At 47.6% G+C, this 23,187-nt stretch overlaps 2 protein-coding genes and 1 long non-coding RNA gene across 6 annotated transcripts; 1 reads left to right on the top strand and 2 right to left on the bottom strand.

The window, feature by feature from the left end:
• Positions 1-222: 222 nt before the first annotated feature.
• Positions 223-3,762, bottom strand: LOC121148692 (granzyme H-like). 3 transcript variants are annotated; one of them, XM_040968927.1, is made up of 5 exons: positions 3,496-3,762; positions 1,965-2,109; positions 1,341-1,476; positions 885-1,142; positions 223-490 (listed from the first exon to the last, which is right to left on the bottom strand). In XM_040968927.1, exons 1-5 carry the CDS (start codon positions 3,593-3,595, stop codon positions 347-349), a joined length of 783 nt encoding a protein of 260 aa, XP_040824861.1. In that variant the 5' UTR covers positions 3,596-3,762; the 3' UTR covers positions 223-346. The 3 variants fall into 3 exon arrangements, with proteins under 3 accessions (XP_040824861.1, XP_040824862.1, XP_040824863.1); XM_040968928.1 differs by having other exon boundaries at positions 1,077-1,142; XM_040968929.1 differs by lacking the exon at positions 885-1,142.
• Positions 477-17,014, top strand: LOC121148696. Its single transcript, XR_005882583.1, has 3 exons — positions 477-492; positions 1,251-1,255; positions 16,937-17,014. It is a non-coding gene; the product is annotated as an uncharacterized LOC121148696 (long non-coding RNA).
• On the bottom strand, positions 16,065-19,179 carry LOC121148693 (granzyme B-like). Of its 2 annotated transcripts, XM_040968930.1 has the most exons (5): positions 19,076-19,179; positions 17,994-18,141; positions 17,390-17,525; positions 16,930-17,187; positions 16,065-16,313 (listed from the first exon to the last, which is right to left on the bottom strand). In XM_040968930.1, exons 1-5 carry the CDS (start codon positions 19,128-19,130, stop codon positions 16,152-16,154), a joined length of 759 nt encoding a protein of 252 aa, XP_040824864.1. In that variant the 5' UTR covers positions 19,131-19,179; the 3' UTR covers positions 16,065-16,151. The 2 variants fall into 2 exon arrangements, with proteins under 2 accessions (XP_040824864.1, XP_040824865.1); XM_040968931.1 differs by lacking the exon at positions 16,930-17,187 and having other exon boundaries at positions 19,076-19,172.
• Between the last annotated feature and the right edge of the window lie 4,008 nt (positions 19,180-23,187).

Below are 23,187 nucleotides of genomic sequence, written 5' to 3'. Positions count from 1 at the left end.
GAGCGTGTGCCACATCAGGACCCTGGGTTGATATCAGGTGTTTATTCCCCATTTCTGGGTACTGGGGTGTTTGGGAGGCTGGCTGTGGCTTCTCCCCTTATCTCCTTCCTCTCTCCAGAAATCGGAAGAAGAAATGGAAAGTTTGGAAACAAACAAACAAAAATAAATTTAAAAAGTAAATAAAAAGAAAAAAGAAGATCATGAATAAGTAAGGCTTCAGTCTTATTTTCTCTGGAGATGCATTTATTATGCTGCTGTTTCCCCCACTGCCCACCCCTGCAGGGCCTTAACCTCTCATCCAGGAAAGATGTTTGGTGATAGAGGAAGGTCAGTCCGACACCTGCGACTAGTGGTCCCTCATGGTTCTCTTTATCCAGGGCAGGAAGTGGGAGACCTTGATGAAGACTCCTGGAGGGCTTCTATTTTGTTGTCCATAGGAGAAAATTCCCTGGGCCATATTGTTACACACGAGCGGCCCCCCAGAATCTCCCTGTGGGCAGAGAAGAGAAGGTATGAGTTGGTCTCCTCCTGGACCCACCCACCTCACTTCCCCCAGGAGTGCAGGGGCTCTGTGTGTGTTAAGATCAGGGCCAGGACATGCCTTGTAGCCTCTCCCTCGGTGCTGGGGCTCCTGGCAGGACCTGGCTCTTGTTTCCAGCTCTGCCCAGACCCAGCCTGAGTCCTCAGGGATACACTGCTGCTGCAGCGGGGTGCCTCATTCCTCCCCATGCTTGACCTACCCAGGATGTGCTAAAGACTACATGCTTGAGATGCTCAGGTTGACGGGGGTTGAGGACAGGGGATGTCACCACTCCCGTTATCCCAGACCTCTCTCAGCCCCCTCTCTCCACAGGGCAGCTCTGGGCATGAATTAGGAACTGTACCTTGCAGCCAGTCTTCTTCTCCTTTGGGTCACCCACACAGATCTCTGTGGCCCTGCGGTAATAGTTGCGGAAGAGGGACTCGCACTCCCAGTCCGGCTGCACGGTCAGCTCTACTTCCTGCAATGTGGTTGCTAGGGTGCCCATGGCAACCTGCCCCCAGCCGGCCACATGGCACACCTGCCCTGGCTTCACCCGGGCCCTGCCCCTGGGCAGGCTGAGGGGTTGTATGGCTGCAGTCCGCTTGATCTTTTTCTCCAGCTGATGGGTAAAAGGCAAGATGGTCTAGCTCATCCCTGTGGCCATCTGGACCCCAGTTTGGGCCTGCCCTGCCCCATGTCCCCTGAAGTACCGGAATTGGTTAAGTAGTCAGGGTGAGATGGAGGGGAGGAGCAGAGTCTCAGGGGTGAGGAGTGACAACTAACCTGGGACAGGAAGGGCAGTGGGGAGGTATCCTACCTGTAGTAACATGATGTCCCCAGAGAAGTCCCTGGGGTTGTAGTTTGGGTGAGGGATTGCTCTTCTCACGGGGATGACCTGCTGGGTCTTCTCTGGCTTCTTGATGTTGTGCGCCCCCAGGGTGACATTCATACTGCTGTAAGGGGACAGAGTGAGGGAAGGGAGGCTGTGGACTCACAGGGATGCAGCCCAGGAGCTGTGAAGAACAGCTGGGACATCATGGGGAGGAATGCGGCTGAGAGGGAGTTGAGGGGACATTGGTTGAGGGACTGAGTCTCCTGCTTCTTTAGAATACTGTGGAGAAGCTAAAAGAATGCTGAGAGTAAAGCTTTTGGGTGCTGCACCTGGCTAGCAGGCGATGTACTAAAATTGTGTGCACGTCAACACTTCAGGTTACTTCCCATGGTCGGCATGGCTTTATGTGACCAGCATGGTCCTTCTCTTTTCACCTGTGACACTTTCTCTTTCTGCTGATCCTCTGGCCATAAATCTGCCCTGTCCTAGTCCCCAGCCTCTCAGTGTCCCTGTCCTGTTCTCTGGGAGGTTGTCAGGACCCCAGGAATTCCTCTTCCCCACCTAGCCCCTATGGGGCCTGGGCGAGACAGGCTGTGCCCTTGTTCTCACCTTCCCTGGCAGTGAGCCGCTGTCAGCACAAAGTCTTCTCGCACCAGGACCCCACTGCACCTCTTCTTACGTGTTGCCAGAGACCGAACAAGCACCATGTAGGGCCGGGAGTGGGGCTTGACTTCTTGGCCCCCGATAATCTCCTCTGCAAAAAAGGCCTGGAAACTCCATGGGGCAGCTGTGGTTGAGGTGGGGGGATAGGTCCTACAGACAGCAGGAGGAGCCTCTGAGGCTCGGTGAACAGCTCTCCTTGTGGGCAGAAGAACCTTTTCTGTGACTCAAGCCTGAGTCCTGGCCCGAGCAAGGGTGGACAGCGCTTATTCCCCATACCCCACGGGAACATGCAGGAGGTATGCTCTGTCATGGTGGTGAAACTGCAGAGGGTCCTGAACATGACTGCTGTGGTTCCTTCCTTCCTGCCAAGTCTCCCTAACCCTTCTGAGCCTTTACTGATATCCTGATGGGCACCTCTTTGTGACCATTTACTGTCATCTCTAATCTCCTAAAGCCAAACACACCCTGGGTTTCTGGTCAGTTATTATTATTATTTTTTGTGGCATGAATAAATTGGTTTCAGTTAGTCTTTGGCTGGGACTTGTGGGGTGGGGCTGCAGGGAGGTGAGAAGGGGTTGTCATTAATGATCAGGGAGCACCCGGGGGCCTGGGAGGGCCAGGGGAGGTGGAGACACCAGCCACAACAGGATTGAGAAATCCTAAGGTGGAGCCAGGGCAGCAGGGGCTGTGGGTGCCAGCTGAGAGCAGCTGCACCTGGGACTTCCTCCTGGGTGGGACTGAATGATGCGACTTGCTCGGTGACAGCGGCCATCCCTGCGGCTGGGTGTCTAAGCTGCCTTTCTGGGGAAGGAGGGAGGGGTTTTAACAGCTTATCTTCCATAGCTTCATATCCTCTGCCAAATATCCCCCCTGCCCCTTTTTAAAGATTTATTTTTATTGGAAAGGGAGAGTTACAGATAGAGAGGATAAAGAGGAGAGAGGGAGAGAGAAGTTTTCCATCTGCTTGTTTACTGCACAAACGGCCTCATGGGCCAGGGTCAGAGCTGGGCTGATTCAAAGCCAGGAGCCAGGAGTTTCATTTAGGTCTCCCACCTGGGTGCAGGGGCCCAAGGACTTGCGCCATCCTCCACTGCCTTTCCAAGCGCTAAACAAGGAGCTGGATCAACAGTGCAGGGACCGGGGTTCAAATTGGCACCCACATGGATTGTGATGCTAATGCTGCAGGTGGAGGCTTAGCCTAATATGTTATTACGCCAGCCCCTGACAAATGCCTTTCTAAGAACAAATCCCTTGTGGGGTGATGGAGGAGAGGTCTAGGGAGAGGCTGATATCCCACTACACCCCCTGGGAACCCTCTGGGTTACCACCCCCATGGAATACCTTCCTAGTGCCAGACTCCCGAGTCTGGGTTTGGGCCGAGAGCTGGGGCTCAGAAAGTTCCTGGACTCCGAACAGTGCTGGGTGGAGGCACTGGGAGGACGTGGAGCTCCGGCCTGTGGGATAAATGCTCACTCACCTGTACCTGCCCCAGGGAGCAGAAGCAAGAGCCACAGGAGCAGGAGGCGCAGCATCTTCCCTGCAGGGCTGACCCGGTCAGAGTGGCTGGTGTTTTTCATTCTAGACTAGGGCCCCGGAAGAGCAGGAACCAGGGTGGGCTCGCAGACTTCATATAGCATGCCTTCCGGATTGCTACTTCTTGTTTCTGGTGGGTGTCATCATGCAAGGTGGTTTGGCAAAGACCTCTGGTTTAGTTTAGGTGGAAATAGCACCATCACCACATCAGTACTCCCTACTGCCATGTTAAGGCAAAAGTGAAAGCAAACAGTGAGAAGGTTTATGTGGTGAGGCTGGGGCTGCAGTTGGCAGAAGGACTAGAGCCCCTAAACACCCTGCAATGAAGCCCCCAGTAGCCTCTTTCTTCAGTCCCTTAACTCTTTTTCCATCCTAACAAAAATTATGTGTATTATTCAGTGAGCTACAAGTAGGGCTAGGAGAGACAGGACACCTGTCCGTGAAAAGTTAATAGTTGGTTGACGTTGTGCATTATTTATTATTTCCCCTTGCTAGGCTGTGGGTGACAATATCTCCTCCTATGTCTGATTCAGGGTGTATTGAGTTGTTTTGTTGTGGTGGTTTAATTTCTGGTTCAGCTTCCCTATTGTCTCATTGTCTTGGCTGTTGGGAATGAGGGGGGAGCTGTCACCTATATTTAGGTGTGGTGTGCTGGATCATCTTGACTTCTCTGACAATGTAGCCTGTCATCCTGGGTCAAGTTATGGGTTCTAGTGGAAGTCAGGGCTGAAGTCCCAGGGTTCTTCAGAGTATGGGGGCGTGGCATGTGGGGTGGGGTACATTTTCTCTAGCATTTAGAGGAGCACTCTTTCTTGTCTGTAAGCTGCAGCCAGTCAGTAATTTTTTGAGGATTGCTTATAGCTGGAGACTGTAAGCAATTGCTTATAGGGGGAGCCTGAGGAGCTGAGAACGTTCCATTCCATTGCTTAGTTTATCCAAGGAATGTTGCTCCTGATCGTGTTGCTGCCAAGCAGGTTACTGGCCAGCCTGTGAGCTTTTCCTCCAGGGACCCTTTGGGGCAGAGGCTGGACTTCCCATTGGATGCCAGGCTGAGAAGGCAGCACGCAGTGAGTGCCAGACGATCTTGAAGGGCTCTGGCTCTGAGAAGGAGTTAGAGGAACTCCTACCTGGGTCAAAAAAGGACTTCCTCAAATGCTGAGAAGCCTGCGTCCAGCCTGGTCTCTGTGGTGCCTTGATGATGTGGTGTTGGACCAGGTATTTCAATTTTCTGAATTTTAGTTTCTTCTTCCACTCAAGGACCCTCTAGGTCTGTGACACTCATTTCCCCCCCATTCTAGCCACAAAGCCCACAAATGTAACAGCTAAGCTGAACATGTGAATGCTATGATCACACCCTTTTGAAATATGTGGGCTTCGAGTCAAGAGAGTGTGATATAGCCTAAGGTTGGGACAACAAGAACACTGCCTCATGCTTGAAGCCCCTGTTTCACTCTAAGCAGTATAGCAATTGACCCGGGCCTCTGGACACGCCTCACGAGGCTGACAGGGGCACACAGGAATCTAAGCAGAAACTAAGCATCATGCACGGATGACTTCAAAGTTTTTCTACACTTTTCAGGTACCAAGGAGATTTCTTTAGTTGGTTTCTGTTTTAGGTGTGGCAAGGCCTCAAGAATAACTGGAATTACATTTTAGGTCAGTTGAGGTTTAGAGTGTAACTCAGGTTTATAGGAAAGTAGGGCACTTTAAAAAAATCAAAAATTGATTTATGTATTCATTTATTTCAAAGGTATTTAAGATAGAGATAGGAAGTGATCTTCCCTCTGCTAGTTCAACTCCCTGAGGCTGGGCCAGGTCCAAATCAGAAGCCAAGAGTTTGGTCGAGGTTTCCCAGGCAAATGGTGATGACCCAGCTATTTGAATCATCACTAGCTGACTGCCAGGGGTGAATGCTGAATTAGAAGCAGAGCTCGGGCTTCAACCTGGGCATTCAAATTTAGGTTTCAAGTGTTGCAAGTGGCATCTTAACCTCCATGCCAACCCCTCACTCCAAATGCAGCATCTTGTACATGTCTGAGTTTCTGTACTAAGGTTCGCACCAACTGCATACAATCCTATCAAGGTAGGTTTCTTCACCTTCCGCGTCCTCACCATCTCTCCCTTCTCTTCCAGGAGGGGGTGCTCGTGAGTACTGACAGGACAAGAGAACTCCCCAGTTCTTTCTGCAAACTTCACAGTCTGCTGTGATACGTGGAACATAAATACAACCCAAAGGAGTGATTAGTATCTTCAAAACAAGATGAGTGCTTCTTGTGGATTTCAAGGTCATATCCAGGTCAAGCAGCTCTCACTTCGTAAACCAGCTAGATCCACAGAAATCCCATGTTGTGTTGCTACGGTGAGGCGCAGCCAGTGCCGCTATGTCGGCTGACCACGGAATGGTGCACCATAGTTATACTACAGAGAAGCGGTCTCTCTACCTTTCCAGGTCAGCCACAGCCCGCGACTGACCTGTCCCTGGAGAGACTGGAGAGTCCCTGTTTAGAGACCAGGCTGAGCAGGCTCAGGCTGTTGTGGCATGGCTCAGCTGTTGGACTCTGGACACCTTTGTGCCTGAGATGGAATGTTGTGGCTCTGCTCGCGAGTTCCTCCAGGAACGGGACAGAGTGGACTCATCGCCAGGACTCCTCTGGGATGTTCAGTGCAGGTGGATCTTCACTATATGTTGGACAACGAGAGGTGATGGAGAGCCTGGCTTTTATGTAAATAGAGAGCCCTCTGCTGGTCATTTGGGGCAACAGGAGGATGAGGCTCCAGGAGACTGGGCAGTGTGCTGGGCTCTGTATTCAACTTGGGGCTGCAGCAGGCACTTCAGCGTGTCTGAGTACCGAAGGACCTTCCTGGAACTTGCCATGCTGCTGGCTGCCAGCTGCCCTGATTTGAAGAGGGAGCCCTGTGTAGGGTGAGCCATACTTTTGCAAAAGAGACTGTCACTCATTTTTGATAAGGTGGAAAAATAGCCCCCAAACTTGAAGCTTTGAACTAATCTTTCCAAATCAGGTTTATATTAGCTCTGGTGTTAAAGGAGGGATGCAGATATAGAATGAGGTGAGAACAACACAGATAAGCTAAGATGTTCATTGAGGGAAGGTTACTGTACTCCTCCAGCTCCCACCTCTGGCCCTGAAAGATGTCTCCTTGTCCTTGAGGGAGCATTCACTGAGCGTGCCAGGGATAGGCAGCCCTAGGAAGGCCTGTTTGCAGGACTATCACCATAGCACAGTTTTAAAGCTGGTGTCTGCAGGAGGCGGAAGCATGAAGCGAGTCAGAAATGTGAACCAAGGGCCACTGGCCACATAGCTGGTGTTTAAGGGATGTTACTTTGGTGAATGACCGAGGAGGAGTCGACACCTTCCACACTAGACATTTATTAAGTGCTTGACAGGTTTTCTGTCACCCTCCCACCTAAAGAACTTTTGGCTCCTACCCCAGAGAAGATGAAGGATAAATCAATCCTGGAGGCATTTCCGTTTGGCCCTTGTGGTCGGAAAGATCTCTTTGTCTTTTCTATCCAGGGAATAAAGCTTGAGATCCCGGTGTAGACCCTTGGAAGTGTCCTGTCCTCCATGCCAAAGGAGACAACGCCCTGGGCCATGCTGTTGCACACGAAGGGTCCTCCAGAGTCGTCCTGTGGACAGACAGAAGCAGAGCTGAGCTGGTCTCCTCCTGGTCATGTTCCTCCCACCCCACCTCCTCAGGGAGCGGTGTGTTCACTGTCAATGAGCAGTGTGTGTGAAAGCAGAGGCAAGGCAGGCCTTGTGACATTCCTTAGTACTAGAGCTCCGGTCAGGCCCTGCCCAATACCCTCAAGTCAGCAGGGGTCAGCCTGGCCTTCCCAGCACCTGGAAGCCTCTGCCTGCCAGTTGCTCCTTTGCTGCAGGAAGATAGAAGCTGAGACTGGAATTCTGGAAGGCTGAGTGCATAAGGACGCAGTTCAGCCCCACTATTTTGGATCCCCTAAATGGTTTACCATGTTATAAGGCAGGGGATTACACAGTGCTGGTGATTTTAACATAAAAGAAGATTTCATTGTGTTCGGGTCTCCCACACAAATCTGGGTGTTGCTGCTCTAGTAGCTTTGGTAGTGAACTTCCCAGCAGTGTGGGAAGTTGCAGCAAGGCCCTTTGGTACTCCCAGACCCGGCTGAAGTGCCTGTTGAGTCCAGAGCCCAGCACACTGCTCAGTCTCCTAGCGCCTCATCCGCCTGTTGCCCCAAATGATCAGCAGGGGGCTCTCTACTCTCTGGTCTCCTTGGATTTTGAGTTCTACCTCGGGCCACGTCGGCTCTCAGTCATGTTGGTGTGCCCCCAGCCGGCCACACTGCACACCATCTGACCTCACCTGGTCTCTTCCTGTTGGCAGCCTGAGATCAGCCTCCTTCTTCAGGCTGGCATTGTTCTTTAACTGAAAACACAAGGAAGGAGTTTTAATCCACCAGTGATCCGAAAGGAGTTCTAGCCCACCAGTGACTCACAAAGACTCCAGACAGTCACAGAGTTGTCTTCTCCATGGGTCTAGGACAAGTGGAACAGATTCCTTCCATCTTGGGAAGGAAAGTTGGGAACAAAGACCTGGGGATGCAGACACTTCAGGATTAAAGGATACCAGCTCCGTGGACTGATGTGTCTTACCTAGAGTAACATGATATAATTGAAAAGTTTCTCAGGATGATAGTCTTGGTGTGGGATGACTTTTCTCACGGGGATGACCTGGTGGATTCTCTCGTTCATCCTGATGTTGTGGGCTTCCAGGGTTACACATGTGGAACTGAACTGAGACCTTAGAGAGGAGTCACAGGGGGGCACAGCTTGGCACTGACGTTGCCTATCACCAAGAAAAAAACAAACAAAACACTTCAGTTGCTTAGACATGCCCGCTGGGTTCCAGGTGCAGTGCTGAGCTCCCTTCCCATGTACTTCAACCAGAGTGCTCCTTCCCTCTGGCCAAGCCACTAGCAATGAGCTCTTCCTTTCTATCCAAGGTTTATCTATGCTCTGAGGACTCCTGTGTCAACAGGTCACCTGTATTTGCAGCTTCTAAAAGAGAAGATTCCCCCAGGGGAGGGGACCTTGGCATGAGCTTACCTCCCCAGGCAGTGAGCTGCTGTCAACATAAAGTCCTCACTCACAAGGAAACCACCACAGTGTTTAGGGTTTTGACAGGAGTTGATTTGAAGAAATGCCATGTAGGGATGAGAATGGCCCTCAGTGATTTTCCCTGAAAGAAAAATACTGTTCTGTCATCTGTACTCAAGGGGCTGAAGGCTGAAGAAGGGGAGACTGGAATGAGCTACAAGGAGTGCAGGGCTGGGTGGAGTGGTAGATAGTGGAGTCGCTAATAGCTGGCAGCACCAACAAGGGCTTGCAATGGATTCTCTGGGTAGTATCCCTGGTTTGCCCAGTGACATACAAGATTCAGCATCTCCTTCTGAGGAAGACAAATGTGGTCTGAGTTTGTGAATTTTCCTGAGTTTGTGCATCAGACATTTGAGTTGAAAGACAAACTTTGGACAAAGCAATGGCGTCCCCATAAATTCTGAAAAACCCTGTTTGAGAAACTCCTGGCTTTTCCTTCTCCATTTGCTGCCCAGACCCCACCGAGTGGCTGCTGCTTTGTAATGCTCTGACCACAAACTTGAAATGCTGAGTTGCCGTGTTTGGTCTCTGTCTTCTGGAACCTGACATGATGTAGGCATGCCGTCCCTGGCTTGGACGCCTGAAGGAATGGCTCCCAGGTAGTCTCTGTTGAGGCTTGGTTGGATGATGCTGGAGGAACAGATGGAGCTATTCTGGAAATGAAAAGATGGGCAGGGGAAATGAAGCTGAATCAGAACCATATAGGTGTTAAAGGGTCCAGGGTGGCAGCATGTCTGAGACCAACTGGGGCCTAGGTTTCTTTTCTGACAAAGTTTAGAGAAGGGGATGAAGATTGAGGGCACATTTTAAGACTTGCCTAAGAAAGTTGGTGGATTTTCTTTTGATCCAGAAGCTAGTTCTTTTCTCCATGCTACCCTAGCTTGGAAGAATTAGTTATCACTCATTGATAGTGTACAACATGTTTTTTTTTTTTTCCTGAATGTTTTTTTCTGAGAGAATCCACTCCCCAGATGATAGGGTATGGCTTGGGGAGGGATAGTAACTTAGGAGGACTGGTTGTGTTACTGCTAAGCAGCTTCTGATGAATGTCACATCAGAGAGGAGGGCAACTCCTGGGATTCAGAAAGTTCCTGTAATTGGATCAGGTCCAGGATGTAGCAACAGGGCTGGCCTGTGGGACCATCCTCATGGGGCAGTCAGTTACCGGTCTCAGTGTGAGGCTCAGAAGCAAGGGTAGCAGGAGCAACAGTGGCTGCATTTTCTCGGTGAGGTTGTTCAGATCACAGCTGCTGTCCCTTCTTGTCTTTGAATCTTTGAACCTCAGATGATGTCTGGCTTTGTGCGGTTTTATCAGATATCATTCATCTTTGCATGATGAAGTTCTCAGGCCTGAGTGGAATACAAAATTACCAGTCATCACGTGAGCACCAGTAGCTCTTGACTTCCCAGTCGTGACCACAGCAGCAGCATATAGGGCCTTGAGACCACAGTGGTTGGAAATACTGCAGTTAGTGGGCTTTCAAACCCCAGAAACTTAAGTATCATCATGGTAGATACAAGACATTTGTATGGCTATTGTGAGACTCTCAAGATGGTTGCTCATGGAGGCTCTTTTCTTTGGGAAAGTTAGAGATACTGGAGACGAGATTCTTTGGCTCTGGTGGAGCAGACAAAATCATCAGTACTGGATATGGGAGGTGAAGGCCATGGTTAGAAGAATGGGCAGACCGCATGGGGAGAAGGTGCATTTTATTTGACAATATGTACTTTGTCTATGAATGTATGACTTGGTCAGGGTTGTCCCTCTTTGGTGCTAGCAGACTCAAAGTCTAGAGACTAGCATCACTTGAAGTCTCACTCATCATGGTGGATGCTAATCACTGTCTGGGAACTTCATTGCCTTTCCACTGGGACCTTTCCGTGTTACTCACAGCATCATTTTTTTTTTTTTTCAATTGCATGTTGGTTGGCTTCCCCCAGAGTGATCAGACCTCTCACAAGCAAGCCAGGCAGATGTTGCATCCTTTTATTTCTTCTATCATATCCCATTGCTTGGGGCAACCGAAAGATCTTACCCAGATTTGCAAGGAAGGGACCTAGAGCTTGCCTCTCATTGTGGGGAGAAGTTGTGCTATAGAAGAGTTGGTGGGATGGGGAAGGCAGTATTTCAATTGTTTAGGAAAATATGATCTGCCACACTCGCTTCGGGTGTGTGCAGAGTTGGTGAGAGGAGCTGCAAACACTGACTGGTCCATGCCAAAGGGAATGTCACTGCTTTTGGATAGGTTGGGGTCTGCTTTGTTCAAACAACACGAGCTGAAAGTTGAAGAAAGTTGGGCACCAAGATATGCTTTTTTAAATGGATTACTGATGCTGTGTAGAGTGGGAACCAGTACCAGGGATTTCAAGCAGAGTCAAACCACTGTCCAGAAAGCTATGCTTCTGAGAGCCTGTAACATTTGCTGAGCAAAGTATCTTTGCATATTCTGAATAAGTAAATGATAATATCTCTACATTACTCATGTTAGGAGAAATGATAAATGAAAAGTGGGAAAAAACAGAAATGAAAGATTTTCTGACAAACTATCTCATTTTACAAGTACCAACAATTTAAAAGTTTAGCAGCACACTTCATGAACAGGGTAGCTTTTCTTTGAGTGCTTGTTTCAGGGTTTATATATTTTTCTGTTCATGATTTTACTCTTGCCTTGTTCCTGTCCTTGTGCTTGTGCGGGCAGTACAGAACTGGCTCTTGTATATTTTCATCCAAGCTGGTGATCTTTGCCCTTTAATTGAAGTGTTTTACCTGTTTGCATTCAATGCAACTTCAGATAGGCCTGAATTGGAATAAATACATATATTTAATCCTTTGTCTTTTACTGCCTTTTTCTGTAGCTGTTCTATGCTTTTTCTGTTTTACCTTTCAGTTGAAACTCCAGAAATGATTTCAGTGGTTGCTCTGAGATGGCAATGCCCCTGCCTCACATAATGTGTCTATTTTGAATTAATGTCATAACACTTCACATAAGAACTTTGTAATGATGTATTTTCATGTTTTCATATTATTTTTGTTGTATGTTTATACCATATATAATATGCCGATTTATATAGTAAATCCTGTATGACTTTCTGCCTTAAATAGTAATTTCGAGAGAAATGTATGCAAAGTCTTTCTGTTCAGTCACATTTTGTTCTGCTACACTTTTATTTCTGTTTTTCCATTCTGCTTGCTGTAGCAAGGACCATTTCCCTTCAACCTGAAGGTTTCTTTTGTTATTTGCTGCAGTGCAAACTTCATAGTGACAAGTTTATTCAGCTTCAGTTCCTTGAAAAATGTCTATACCAGGCTTTCATTTTTGAACAGTTTTCACTGGATATGGAATTCCACTTTGCCCATTTCACATTTCTGGCTCTGATGATTTCTGGTGGGTATCACCTGGTACTGTGATTGTAGGCTTCGCTGAAGCCTTGTGCCTTCCCCTCTTCTGTTTGCTTTCTAAGTTCTTTCTTTTTCTTTGATGTTCGCCCTTTTGACCACGATGTCCTTAGATGTGGGGTTTTAAAAATATTTGTCTTACCCTAGGTTTACCTATCTTCGAAAATCTGCAGATGATAAAGATGAGGAGTGCTTGAAGAAAAAAGGAAACGATGAGATTCTCTTGAGCACTAGCATTTTCTGCTAAAATGTGGATAGACTGAGTGACGGCACGCAGAGAACAGACTGTAGCCCATGAATTGACAAGAGAATTCTTTCACGATGGAGCCTTGCATTCAGCCTGATGCTGTTAAACAGTCCATATATTCACCCTCTCTGCATCTGATTCCTTGATTTTTAGGCAGCAGGCTGTCAAGCTTTATTTCCTGTGTCAATCACCTTCACACAATCCTCTAGAGAACTTGGTTAGTCCAGGCCTGTGAAACAGTTTCAACTAAAAAGTACGGCAAAATTACCCTTTAGCTTCTAACCTTGTGTTACATGAATCCAACATAACATATGACTTTGATCTTGGCATGCTGATCAGCTCTCTGAACCTGAAAGGTTGAGAATTAGTATGTGAACTTGCCATGGCAGTGCAACCCTGCAACTCTTGTGGGACAGCAACCAAGTCTTCTCTAGAAGTGAGTATTCTGAGACATGGTTCTGTAACTGGCACTTTATGTTACTCAAGGACATAGGAATGCATAAATGGAAGTCAGAACTGGTGTAAGTAGCTTTAATTTGTACCCACCAGCGTGATTCACTTTCCTGTGAGAATTCCACCTGCTGTGTTAGTTCTGATTAGAGTAATGATTTCTTGTTCCCATGCACATGGGCATCAGTTAAATAAAGAACATGTAAGCCATGTCTCAAAACAGCACCCAAACAGAACTTCTAGGAATGTTTTAGGGGAAAGAATTCTTGGTAGGAAATGAATTCCTGACTCATTGGATAAGCAGGTGAAGGAACTAGGAAATTTCAGTTTACTTTAGGAAAAGTCTGGCTCAGGGAAGAATGCATCATATTTGTCCACAAATAATGTAAAATCATAAGACAACCAGAAAACAAATGACAAAATGGCCATGACAGGTCTTTAATTATTCATAGTCTCTTTGAATGTAAATTGATTACATTATTCAACCAAAAAGACATATGGTGACTGAATGTATTTGTATTATTATCATAAAAAAAATCAAGTTGCAACAGTTTGCTGCCTTTATGAGATCTGCTTCTAATTTGGGGGACACACACAGAGTTGAAAAAAAAATGATGGTTGCAGCAGCATCCCCATGAAAGTTACACGGTCCCATAGGGAAACTTTAGTTCACACCACAATAGGGTAGAGCTCTGCATAATAGGGACAGAGAATCATTGATCTAGAATGGGAACTTAGGCTGACGTACTGAACAATATTCCATTAGTAACAAGACTTTGAAGGAGTGGCTGCTGGGAGTGTTTGTCAAGGTGAAACTAAGACCTTCACTCAGCAAAAACTCACATGGTTTATGTGTGGCCTCCCAGGCAAGAACTTCGTAAAGATGAAAGTCTGTACTTTTGGAGACTACGAATGTACCTGTAACCAGGGGTGTCTAACTACTCAGTGAATCTCCATTTTTCCAGTCCTAGCGAGCCTCCCAGGGCAGTTGGAGCTGGCCATCCATCCATGGCTTAGGTCCAGTGGAGGATGATTTTCCTACCAACTGCATCTGTGCAAAGGCAATAATACCTGTGATTTTAAAGAAGTATTTATTTATTTTTATTGGAATGTCATATTTACAGAGAGAAAGAGAGATATGGAGAAAGATTTTCCATTTGCTGGTTCACTCCCCAAGTAGCTGTAATGGCAGGAGCTGAGCTGATCTGAAGCCAGGAGCTAGGAGCTTCTTCTGGGTCTCCCATGCTGGTTCAGGGTTCCATAACTGGTCTGTGTTCTGCTGCTTTTTCAGGCCACAGCCATGGAGCTGAATGGGAAATGGAGCAGCTGGGATACAACTCGGGGTTTGTATGGGATCTGGGCACATGCAAGGTGTGCACTTCAGCCTCTAGGCTACCATGCCGGGCACCGTATCTGCGACTTTCGAAATAAAGATAAGACTGCCCTGGTGTCCTTACTTTCTTTTGAAATTTGGTTTTGCCATTTTGTATTGGGGCTGGCACTATGGCTCAACAGGCTAATCTTTTACCTCCATGTGCCGGCATCCTGTTTGTGTATACCAGTTTGTGTCCTGGAGGTTCCACTTTCCATCCAGTCCCTTGCTTGTGGCCTGGGAAAGCAGTGGAGGATGGCCACATCCATGGGATCCATTACCCACATGAGAGTGCAAGAAGAAACTCCTGGCTTCAAATCAGCTTAGCTTGGCTGTTGTGGCCATTTAGAGTGAACCAGCAGATGGAAGATCTTTCTTTCTGTCTTCTGTTCTCTCCGTAAATCTACCTTTACATTAAAAATAAATAAATAGATCTTTAAAAACAATTGTATTACCAGGAAGCACATGCGCATTTTATGAGGTATACCACCATATTTCAACAGATGCATACAGCATGAACCACACATGAGGCAGTTAGGTCTTCCATTTCCTCTGTCACAGACTACAGTAACCCTGTTCTTCCGTGCAACACCAGGACTCACTCCCTTCCACAGCCGCACATCACCACCCGTTATGAAGTCTCCATTCCTAGTCTCTAATAATCATTGTTTTAGATTTTGCATATGAAGCTCTCACATATGAAAGAAAACAGAATATTTTTCTCTGTGTCTGACTTATTTCAATTATTATCTAATTCCATCTCTTCTGTACATGTAAGGGCTTTGTTTTTCTCATGTCTGAATAATATTTCACTCTGTGTGTGTATGCATATCATACTGTCTTTCTCCATTCATCCAGGGAGGGGCTCCCAGATTGATTTCTTAATGATTGTGAATAGTGCTGCAAAATGAATGTTAGAATGCAAATATCTCTTTCAAATATTGATTTCAATTCTAGCCCCAGATGTGGCTAGCTGGGTCATATGGTTAGTTATGTGTTGTATTTGTTGAGGAGCCTGTCTTGTTCCCCACAGTGGCTGTCCCATAAGATGAAATCCATTTCCAATTCCCATGTGTTTCTCTATTCTAGAGTAGTTGGAACAGTTGGAAGATGGAGGGAGGAATTAAAGTCTTTTTTTTTTAATTTTTAAAATTCCATTTATTTATTTATTTATTTGGGAATTAAAGTCTTAACACCTTCGGTATCATTGGCGTGGGTGTGTGGGTCAGGTACTAAGACAGACAGATTAGTCTGTCACTGTACTCATGCAGGTCCCCAGTGTCTGGCAGCTACTAAATACTCAGAGAGTGCTTGTTGCTTGATGAAAAAAACCACGTTTCCCGTATCTGCTGCAGGTGGAGACCCTTGGACTCTAAAGGACGATGTTCAGGAGCCTGGCAGGGAGGTTTAGCCCAGGGAACAGCAGCCCAAATCAATCAACTACCTCAGCCAAGAGTTGGCAGTGAATACCTGGGTAAATGGAGGCTCTAAGGTGGATTATGTCAGTCAGTGGAGTCTGGAGAGATTTCATTGTGTTTGGAGTGGCAAGATTGGCGGCAATACAGGACTGTTGAACTATCAAAACCACTTGTTTAAGTAATAATAATGATAATAATAATAATAAAACACTTGAGCAGGACCCTCGGAGTGTGCCCCACATTGGGAACCCTGGGATGATTGAGAGGCTGGGTGTGGCTTCACTCTTTATCTCTCACCTTCCCCCAGATACAGGAAGGAAAGAAGAGAATGTGAAAACAATGGTCTCACGCTCTTTTCTCTAGTCCTTGACCTGTTGCACCTTAATCAAATATGTAAAATTTATCAAAAATAAACAAGAAAACAAGAAAAAAAAAACCACTCAAACGCCGAAGAAGAAGAAGAAGCTGGACTTCCACTCAGATAAGACATTTATTCAGTTATTGGCCCCGCCCTCAGGGTTACTATGGACCCTCTGTTCTAGAAGTGAGTCAGAGATGGGTCAGTCGACTTCCTGCAGTTGGCGTCTTCTCATGGTTTCCTTAATCCACGATAGGAAACTTGAGATTTTGGTGTAGACTTGTGGAGTTGGTCCTTGAGGTTTTCCATGGGAGACAATTCCCTGGGCCACATTTTTGCACACAAGGGGTCCCCCGGAATCTCCCTGTGAATACAAAGAAGGGCAGAATTTCTTCCCAGTGATCTGCTCTCCTGCCATCCCAAGGCTGTCCTGGAGGGGGCAGACTGGACAACTCTCATTCCAGGGTCCTGCTTCTGTCCTCTCCCCTGGCCAGGGAACCTCTCTCCCTGAGGATGTGCCAGGCTATTGTTTAAGGACACAGAGGCAAAGGAGTGGACTGAGATCCTGTGTGGAGGATAAGCCCGTTAACCAAGTTGGGTGGCAGCCTTGTGGAGTCCCATTACAATAACTGCATGTTTGGAAGCATAATTTCCCAATACCTGTGACCTGGGGTGGAACAATAGTCAATTGATGCCCTGTAGTAGCAGCTGAGGACCTAGGTACCACACAGCTTGGATACCCTCTCTCTTTCTCTCTTTCTTTCTCTCTTTCTTTCTTTCTTTCTTTCTTTCTTTCTTTCTTTCTTTCTTTCTTTCTTTCTTTCTTTCTTTCTTTCTTTCTTTCTCTCTCTTTCTTTCTGATTTATGATTTATTTTTATTGGACAGTCAGATATACAGAGAAGAGAAGAGACAGAGAAGAAGATCTTTGGTGCAACCTTCCCATACATCTCCTTCCCAGTAGGAAACTGCTCAGTCTCACCTGAAAGGAAGATTTTCTTGTTTTCTCGTCCCCTACACACATCTCGATATCATTCTTGTAAGTGGGATAGGAGGACTTGCAAATCTCGTCCTTCTGCACTGTCAGCTCCAATTCGCGCAGTGTGTCTGACAGTTTGCCGTTAGGGGTTGTCTTTCCCCAGCCGGCCACATGGCACACCTGCCCTGGCCTCACATGGGTCTTGCGCTTGGGCAGGTTAATGGTCTTCACAAGTTTGTTCTGCTTGGCCTTTGTGTTCAGCTGATGGGTAAGAGTTAGGAAAAATCAGATAAGCAAATGTCTACAAGGGCCTGGACATCACTATGAATCTATGCCTCCTCCTGTGTCCTCTGTTACACTGGAACAGGCAAAGTTATTAGGATGGAAAAGAGGCAAGGAGTAGGGCACAATAAGAAGGGTAGCAACTGGATGTGGGAGAACAAGAGCATGGGAGGAGTCCTACCTGCAGTAACATGATGTCATTGGAGTAGTCTTTGCGGTTGTATTCTGGGTGGGGGATGGCATTTCTCACGGGGATGACCTGCCATGTCTTCTCTGGCTTGTTGATGTTGTGGGCCCCCAGGGTGACATTTATAGGGCTGTAAGGGAACAGAGTAAGGGAAGGGAGACGGTGGACTCACAGGAGATGCAGCCCCGGAGTTGTGAAGAGCAGCTGGCTGCTGCCAGATGTGAAGAGGGCTGTGGCTGAGGGTGGAATCCAGGGCGTGGGGGCTTCTAGGGCTGAGCTTTCAGTGCTGTCTGCATCTCAGCAGTCGAGGTGGAATGCTGTAACTGTTGGTGATGGCCAGTGGCTATCTGGGGTCATTAACCCAGAGACAGAAATATGGAATTGCTGACGCCAGAGCATGCACCTAGCTCTCAGGATGGCCGCGTTCATCACTCTGCCAGCAAGGTGACTGGCACCAAGCTAACATTTTCCTAAGAGACCCCCCCACCACCCCATTCTATCTTACCTTTTAGGAAGCCTTCTGTACATAAAGGACACATGGAGCTTATTGGGAAAAAGAAGCTTTTCCTGGAGAAGTGGTCTGTGTCCTAGTGCTCACCTTCCCTGGCAGTGTGCAGCTGTCAGCACAAAATCCTCACGGATCAGGAAACCTCCACACCTCTTCCTATCTGAGCCATTCCAGTACTGAATAAAGGCCATGTAGGGACGGGAGTGGGGCTTGGTCTCGTGTCCCCCGATGATCTCTCCTGAGAAAAGAGCTGGCCTGATTATATGCACCCACTGGTGGGGGGCATACATGCTTGAGATGATTTCAGCAATGCTGGGAGCCTTCAGTAGAAGGCAGAGGATTGGGGGTGAGGACCCTCAATCTCCTTCTCTAAAAGGTGGTCTTGGTCTAGGAAACATTTTTGCACACATCATTTAAGGTAAGAACAGCTGTTCAGGGACAGTGACACCAGAGTCTCCTGACTATTTTTATGTTTCCCATGAGCTTCCAAAACCCTTGGCCTATTCTGGTGATGTTTAGGATGGTGCTGTTTTCACATGGGCAGGAGCAGAAATTAAGGAAGTGGACATAATTCCAGCCAGGTCCTGTTAGGGCTGACATTGACCTTATGAAGGAATGGCTCCTACATGCATGAGGGTTATGAGGGTAAATCTCATGGGGTTCTGGAAATTGTAGAAGTTGTGGTCATCCACATGGGTTTTCATCATTTCATGGAGAGGAGCCACCAAAGGACCAGGAAGCAGAGCAGGACTGGATGGAGGGCTGAAGCTGTGGCATGAGCACAAGGTAGGGAGGGGCTGCCAGCACTCTGGGGTCAGCTTAGCATGGGCTTCTGCTGAGCAGATGGGGCAAGAGCAGCTCTGAAACAGGCTCCCTTTGCCCTCTCCTGAAAAAGCAATATTTTTCCTTTCCATTTCCCATCTTCTGCCATGCGTCTCCAAAACCTCCTGGTTGCCAGTTTCCTGCCCTTGCAAACAATAGCCTTCTGCTCTAGCACTCCTGCCCTCAGTGAGCCAGTCTCATTGTCGGATGTGGGTGGCCCTGGAGCTGGGCAGCATCACATTGCCAATAGAAGCTGTGCCATGTGGGGCAGGAGGGGCAGGAGGGGCAGGAGGGACAGGAGGTCTGTGTCTCTGGCAGGTCAGGAATGTGAGTTTGGGGTGGTCACTCACCTGCCTCAGCCCTGAGGGACAGGAAGAGGGTCAGCAGGAGCAGGAGTGGCTGCATCTTCTCAGGAAGGCTGCCCAGCTTGGAGCTGCAGGTGCACTTCCTCCTTACTCTCTCTTAGCTCCTGGGGAGGGGGAGGAGCTAGGTGGGCTCAGTGACCTCATGTTTCCTCTGGTTTTGTGGTGCTTCTTTAGTTAAGGTTTCTTTGAAACAGCTACTAACCCATACCTCACTAAATTAAAACATGTCTACATGAATGTAGATGTTATCTCATTGAATTTCCCTCAGTGTGCATGGGAGTTACCTTAATCATATGTTTTTAATCATACTTGCTATTGTGGTAGCACAGTCCGCATGGAAGACTGTGGTCCATGTCCCAAGAGGACAGTGCTCTGTAGATCTGAGACAGGGAGCCAGTATTCTGCAATTGGAAAGAACTTCTGTTGGCCTGCTGGATAATACTATATCTGAGAACAGACCTTCGTGAAATGGTCCTGGTAGTGGATGGCAAGGTATTCTGACACCAGGAGATTTTTATTCACCAAATCTCACATACTGTATGTGTGGCCTTGCAGCCAAGAGCTGGAATTTTCTTTGTCAGAGACTCTAGCAGCCCAGCTCTTCTGTGGAACACCAGGAATTTTTGCTTTCAAGCATTGCACTTTTCCATCCATATTAGATTTATGTCCCCTATTTCTAGTAATCACTCTTAAATTCAGTTATGAGAGAAAACATTTGACATTTCTCTGCATCTGGCTTTTTTCAGTTAACATACAGTTGTGTGCATGATGCACATATCAGAATTTCATTCTTTTTCATGACTAATATTCTACTCAGAGTGTGTGTATAGATCTGTATCACACGCTGTCCATTTTCCTATGATGGAGTTCTAGAGGGATGTCCTGTTTCACTGTTATGACTAGTGCTACAATGTGTGTGTGGGAGCGCAGTATTTCTGTCATACACTGTTTTCATTTTTTTTTGAGATACACACCCAAAAGGTGGGTCAAATGGTTGCTCTGTTATTCCTTTTTTAAAATATTTTAGTTTATTAAAAAATTTTTAATAATCTTAGTTGATAGGGGTACAAAGAGTCAAGGGCTACAGGGTGAAAGTGGGTAATATTATTGTTTCCACACTAATATAATAATTTTTGCCTGTATCTGGGGTTAGGGGAGTAATAAAGGGAAGAGCCCCACCCAACCTCCCACCCATCCCCGATCCCCAACATGAGGCGCGCTCCAAGGGTCCAGCTGAAACAGTTTTGATAGTTCATCAGTTCTGGATTGCTGCCCATCTCACCATCCCAACCGCAATGAAACCTATTCAGAGTCCACTGGCTGACAGTCTCTTGATGTTTGGGGTTCCAAGATCAGCAGTTCAGTTGGAGGGATTTCCAAAGAAACTTCATCTGAGATGATCTCAGATCTGATTCTTGTGTGAGTTTGCTAGTACAGACTCCAATACCGTTCGTCACACCAATCAGCTTATGCATATGCTGGTCGTTGCGATTGCTGGGTCCGTTCAGTTTCTAGCCCCGTCTTCCTCGTGAACCAATGGGTGTTGTAGTCCAGCTCGATCCTACCCACTTCATACTCAGTCCTCATGCAAACCAGTTGGAGCTGCAGCCTAGTTTGGGCGACTCCCCAAAACTCCTACCAGTTCTGCCCCCTACCCTGGTCCCCATGCTTGCCAGTATGTACCGCAGGCTTGTCCAGTCTGTCCCACATCCCATTTAGCTCTCGCACATGTCAATGGACATTGAAGCCTAGTTCAACCCAACCAAAAATGGTTGCTCTGTTATTCTTGAGGAGCCTACATCCTGTTCTGCATGATGATGTTCCCAAGTCTCATTTCTATCAACAGTGCTTAAGTGTTGCCTGGTCTTTATTTCCTTGCCAGCACTTGTCACCTGTTGCCTTTTGATCCTAGCCATTCCAACTGGGTAGAGATGGAATAACACTCTGGTAATTTTAAAAAAAAAAAAGATTCATTTACTTTTATTGGAAAGTCAGATATACAGAGAGGAGGAGAGACAGAGAGGAATATCTTTCATCTGATGATTCACCCCCAAGTGACCACAACGGCTGGTGCTGTGCCAATCCAAAGACAGAAGCCAGGAACTTCTAGGTTTCCCATGTGGGTGCAGAATCCAAGGCTTGGTCTGTATTTGCCTGCTTTCTCAGACTACAAGTAGGGAGCTGGACTGGAAGTGGGACTGTCAAGATTAGAACCAGTACCCATATAGGATCCTGGTACATTCAAGGCAGGACTATAGCAGCTAGGTCACTGTGCCGGGCCCATCAGACTTTACTCAGTGTTGGTTCTCATGGTCACTAACCAGGACAACATTTTCACAGGAGAGTTCTCCCAGCTCCCTTATTGGACCAGCTTCCAGACATGGATGTCATGCACATCAGTATATGTTTGACTTGACCCACCTCCAGTTCTCACATTCACTAGCAGGCACTGTGACCTTGCCAGGCCAGCCCACATCCATTGTATTTTCCTGCAGTGGGTATTACAGCTCATCCATGCCTGGCCCACTCCTAGATTCAGCCCTTATGTAGATCAGAAGATGCTGTGACCTAGCACAACCCATCCTATATAAACTCTAACTCTCACGAGCTCCAGTGAGCGTTGAAACCTCACCCAGTCTAGCATACCCTAAGCCCCACTCACACACATGCCGATTATTGCCATAGCATATTCAACTGTGCCTACCCACATTGCTGGCTCTTGTGCTCACCAGTGGGAACCACAACTGTACAGCAGCGTCCCTTTACTCCCCTGCCTGTCCTACTCCTAGACACAGATATTCTATAATTTGGAAGTTGCTCAGACCCAGCCTGGCATGGCCTTACCCCTGTCTTGACCCTTGCCAATGGATGCTGATGCCTGGGTTGGACCAGCTTGTCCTCATCCCCAGATTTCATGCAAACTGGTAGGTGTGACAGCCTATGGCATGGCCTGCACCCTATCCTGGCTCCTGCACATGCCAATGTGCTACTGTTTGGCTTGGCCCTGCTCGGTTCACCCCTAGAATCCAGTCCACTCATTTACCAGCAAGTGGAGCAGCCTCTTCTGGCTTGACCAATACCCTGCCTGACTCATGTGCTCACCAGCAGGAATGATAGCCCACCAAGGGAGTTCCCCAAGCTCCCTAGCAAGCCCACTCCCGTATGTGCCATATCATATGTGCCAGTGAGTCCTAGGCCTCTATCTGGAAAAGTCTATCGTCCCAGTTTTGGCCTTTGTGTGTGCTGGTGGATGTTGTGAACTGGCCCACCCCACACCTAGTTCATGGGTGTGCCTGTGGAGTGCTGCAAATTGAACCAGCCCAGCCTGTTCCAACCCCAGCACCCATGCATGTTGGTAATTTCCATGGTCATGCCTAGCTTGGCCTGTCATCATTTTTGAGCAAACCAGTGAGTATTGCAGTCCTACAGGATTAGGTCCACATATCCCCCACAGAATATGTCCCATGACCTGGTTCTTCTATGTGCCAGTTGGTGCCAAGGCCCAGCCTGACATTACCTGTTCCTTGTTCTGACACTCACTGGTGACTACTGTGTTCTAACCCTGCCAGACAGGCACCCAGCCCTAGATTTCATGCGTGTCAGTGGGAGGTGGTTGTTGGTGGTTGATGCTAACCAGCATAGCTCAGCTCTCCACGTGGGTTGGTGCATTGGTCTGACCCAGAAAGTGCCTCCAGTTCCCTTCTGCAAACTGCTCAGTTCAGCCCCTTTGCTTACCTGCAAATGTAGTGGCCTGGTTGGTGTAAGTTTTCCAGAAGTTATTCCTTACATGTAATGTACTTTCTGAGCAGTTTTCTCATATGCTATTCCCTGAGCAATCCATAGAGCCTGTGTCTATTGGAGCATGGATTTTCAAGCCCAGACTTTCTGAGCCTGCTGTTTGGTGGTGTTGGCATTCTGGCCTGGGGCCCTGCCTGCCTATCTGGTACCCAAGTACATGCAAGCATCCCAGGCGTGGTCTACCAGTATTCCATATCAATATGCCAGCATGTCAGCCTGGGAACCCACCTCTCTACCCACCTTGAACGCAAGAACAGGTGTGGCTTCCCAGGCCCACGCGAGTGTGCTAGCTGGGGCTG

The sequence above is a fragment of the Ochotona curzoniae genome, unplaced genomic scaffold (genome assembly GCF_017591425.1).
Source record: "Ochotona curzoniae isolate NIBS_2020 unplaced genomic scaffold, NIBS_Ocur_1.0 scaffold_4701, whole genome shotgun sequence".
Taxonomy (NCBI): domain Eukaryota; kingdom Metazoa; phylum Chordata; class Mammalia; order Lagomorpha; family Ochotonidae; genus Ochotona; species Ochotona curzoniae.
This window is presented reverse-complemented; position numbering and strand designations above follow the sequence as displayed.

What these genes read in the sequence shown, in the direction of transcription:
- LOC121148692 (XM_040968927.1), bottom strand. Translation starts at nt 3,595, where the DNA reads ATGAAAAACACCAGCCACTCTGACCGGGTCAGCCCTGCAGGGAAGATG. An exon ending in GCTCCCTGGGGCAGGTACAG is followed by an intron (nt 2,110 to 3,495) that starts GTGAGTGAGCAT and finishes CCTTTTTTGCAG; the next exon opens with AGGAGATTATCGGGGGCCAA. An exon ending in GGGACATCATGTTACTACAG is followed by an intron (nt 1,143 to 1,340) that starts GTAGGATACCTC and finishes TTTACCCATCAG; the next exon opens with CTGGAGAAAAAGATCAAGCG.
- LOC121148693 (XM_040968930.1), bottom strand. Translation starts at nt 19,130, where the DNA reads ATGCAGCCACTCCTGCTCCTGCTGACCCTCTTCCTGTCCCTCAGGGCT. An exon ending in GCTGCACACTGCCAGGGAAG is followed by an intron (nt 17,526 to 17,993) that starts GTGAGCACTAGG and finishes GTTCCCTTACAG; the next exon opens with CCCTATAAATGTCACCCTGG. An exon ending in CAAGAAAATCTTCCTTTCAG is followed by an intron (nt 16,314 to 16,929) that starts GTGAGACTGAGC and finishes TTGTATTCACAG; the next exon opens with GGAGATTCCGGGGGACCCCT.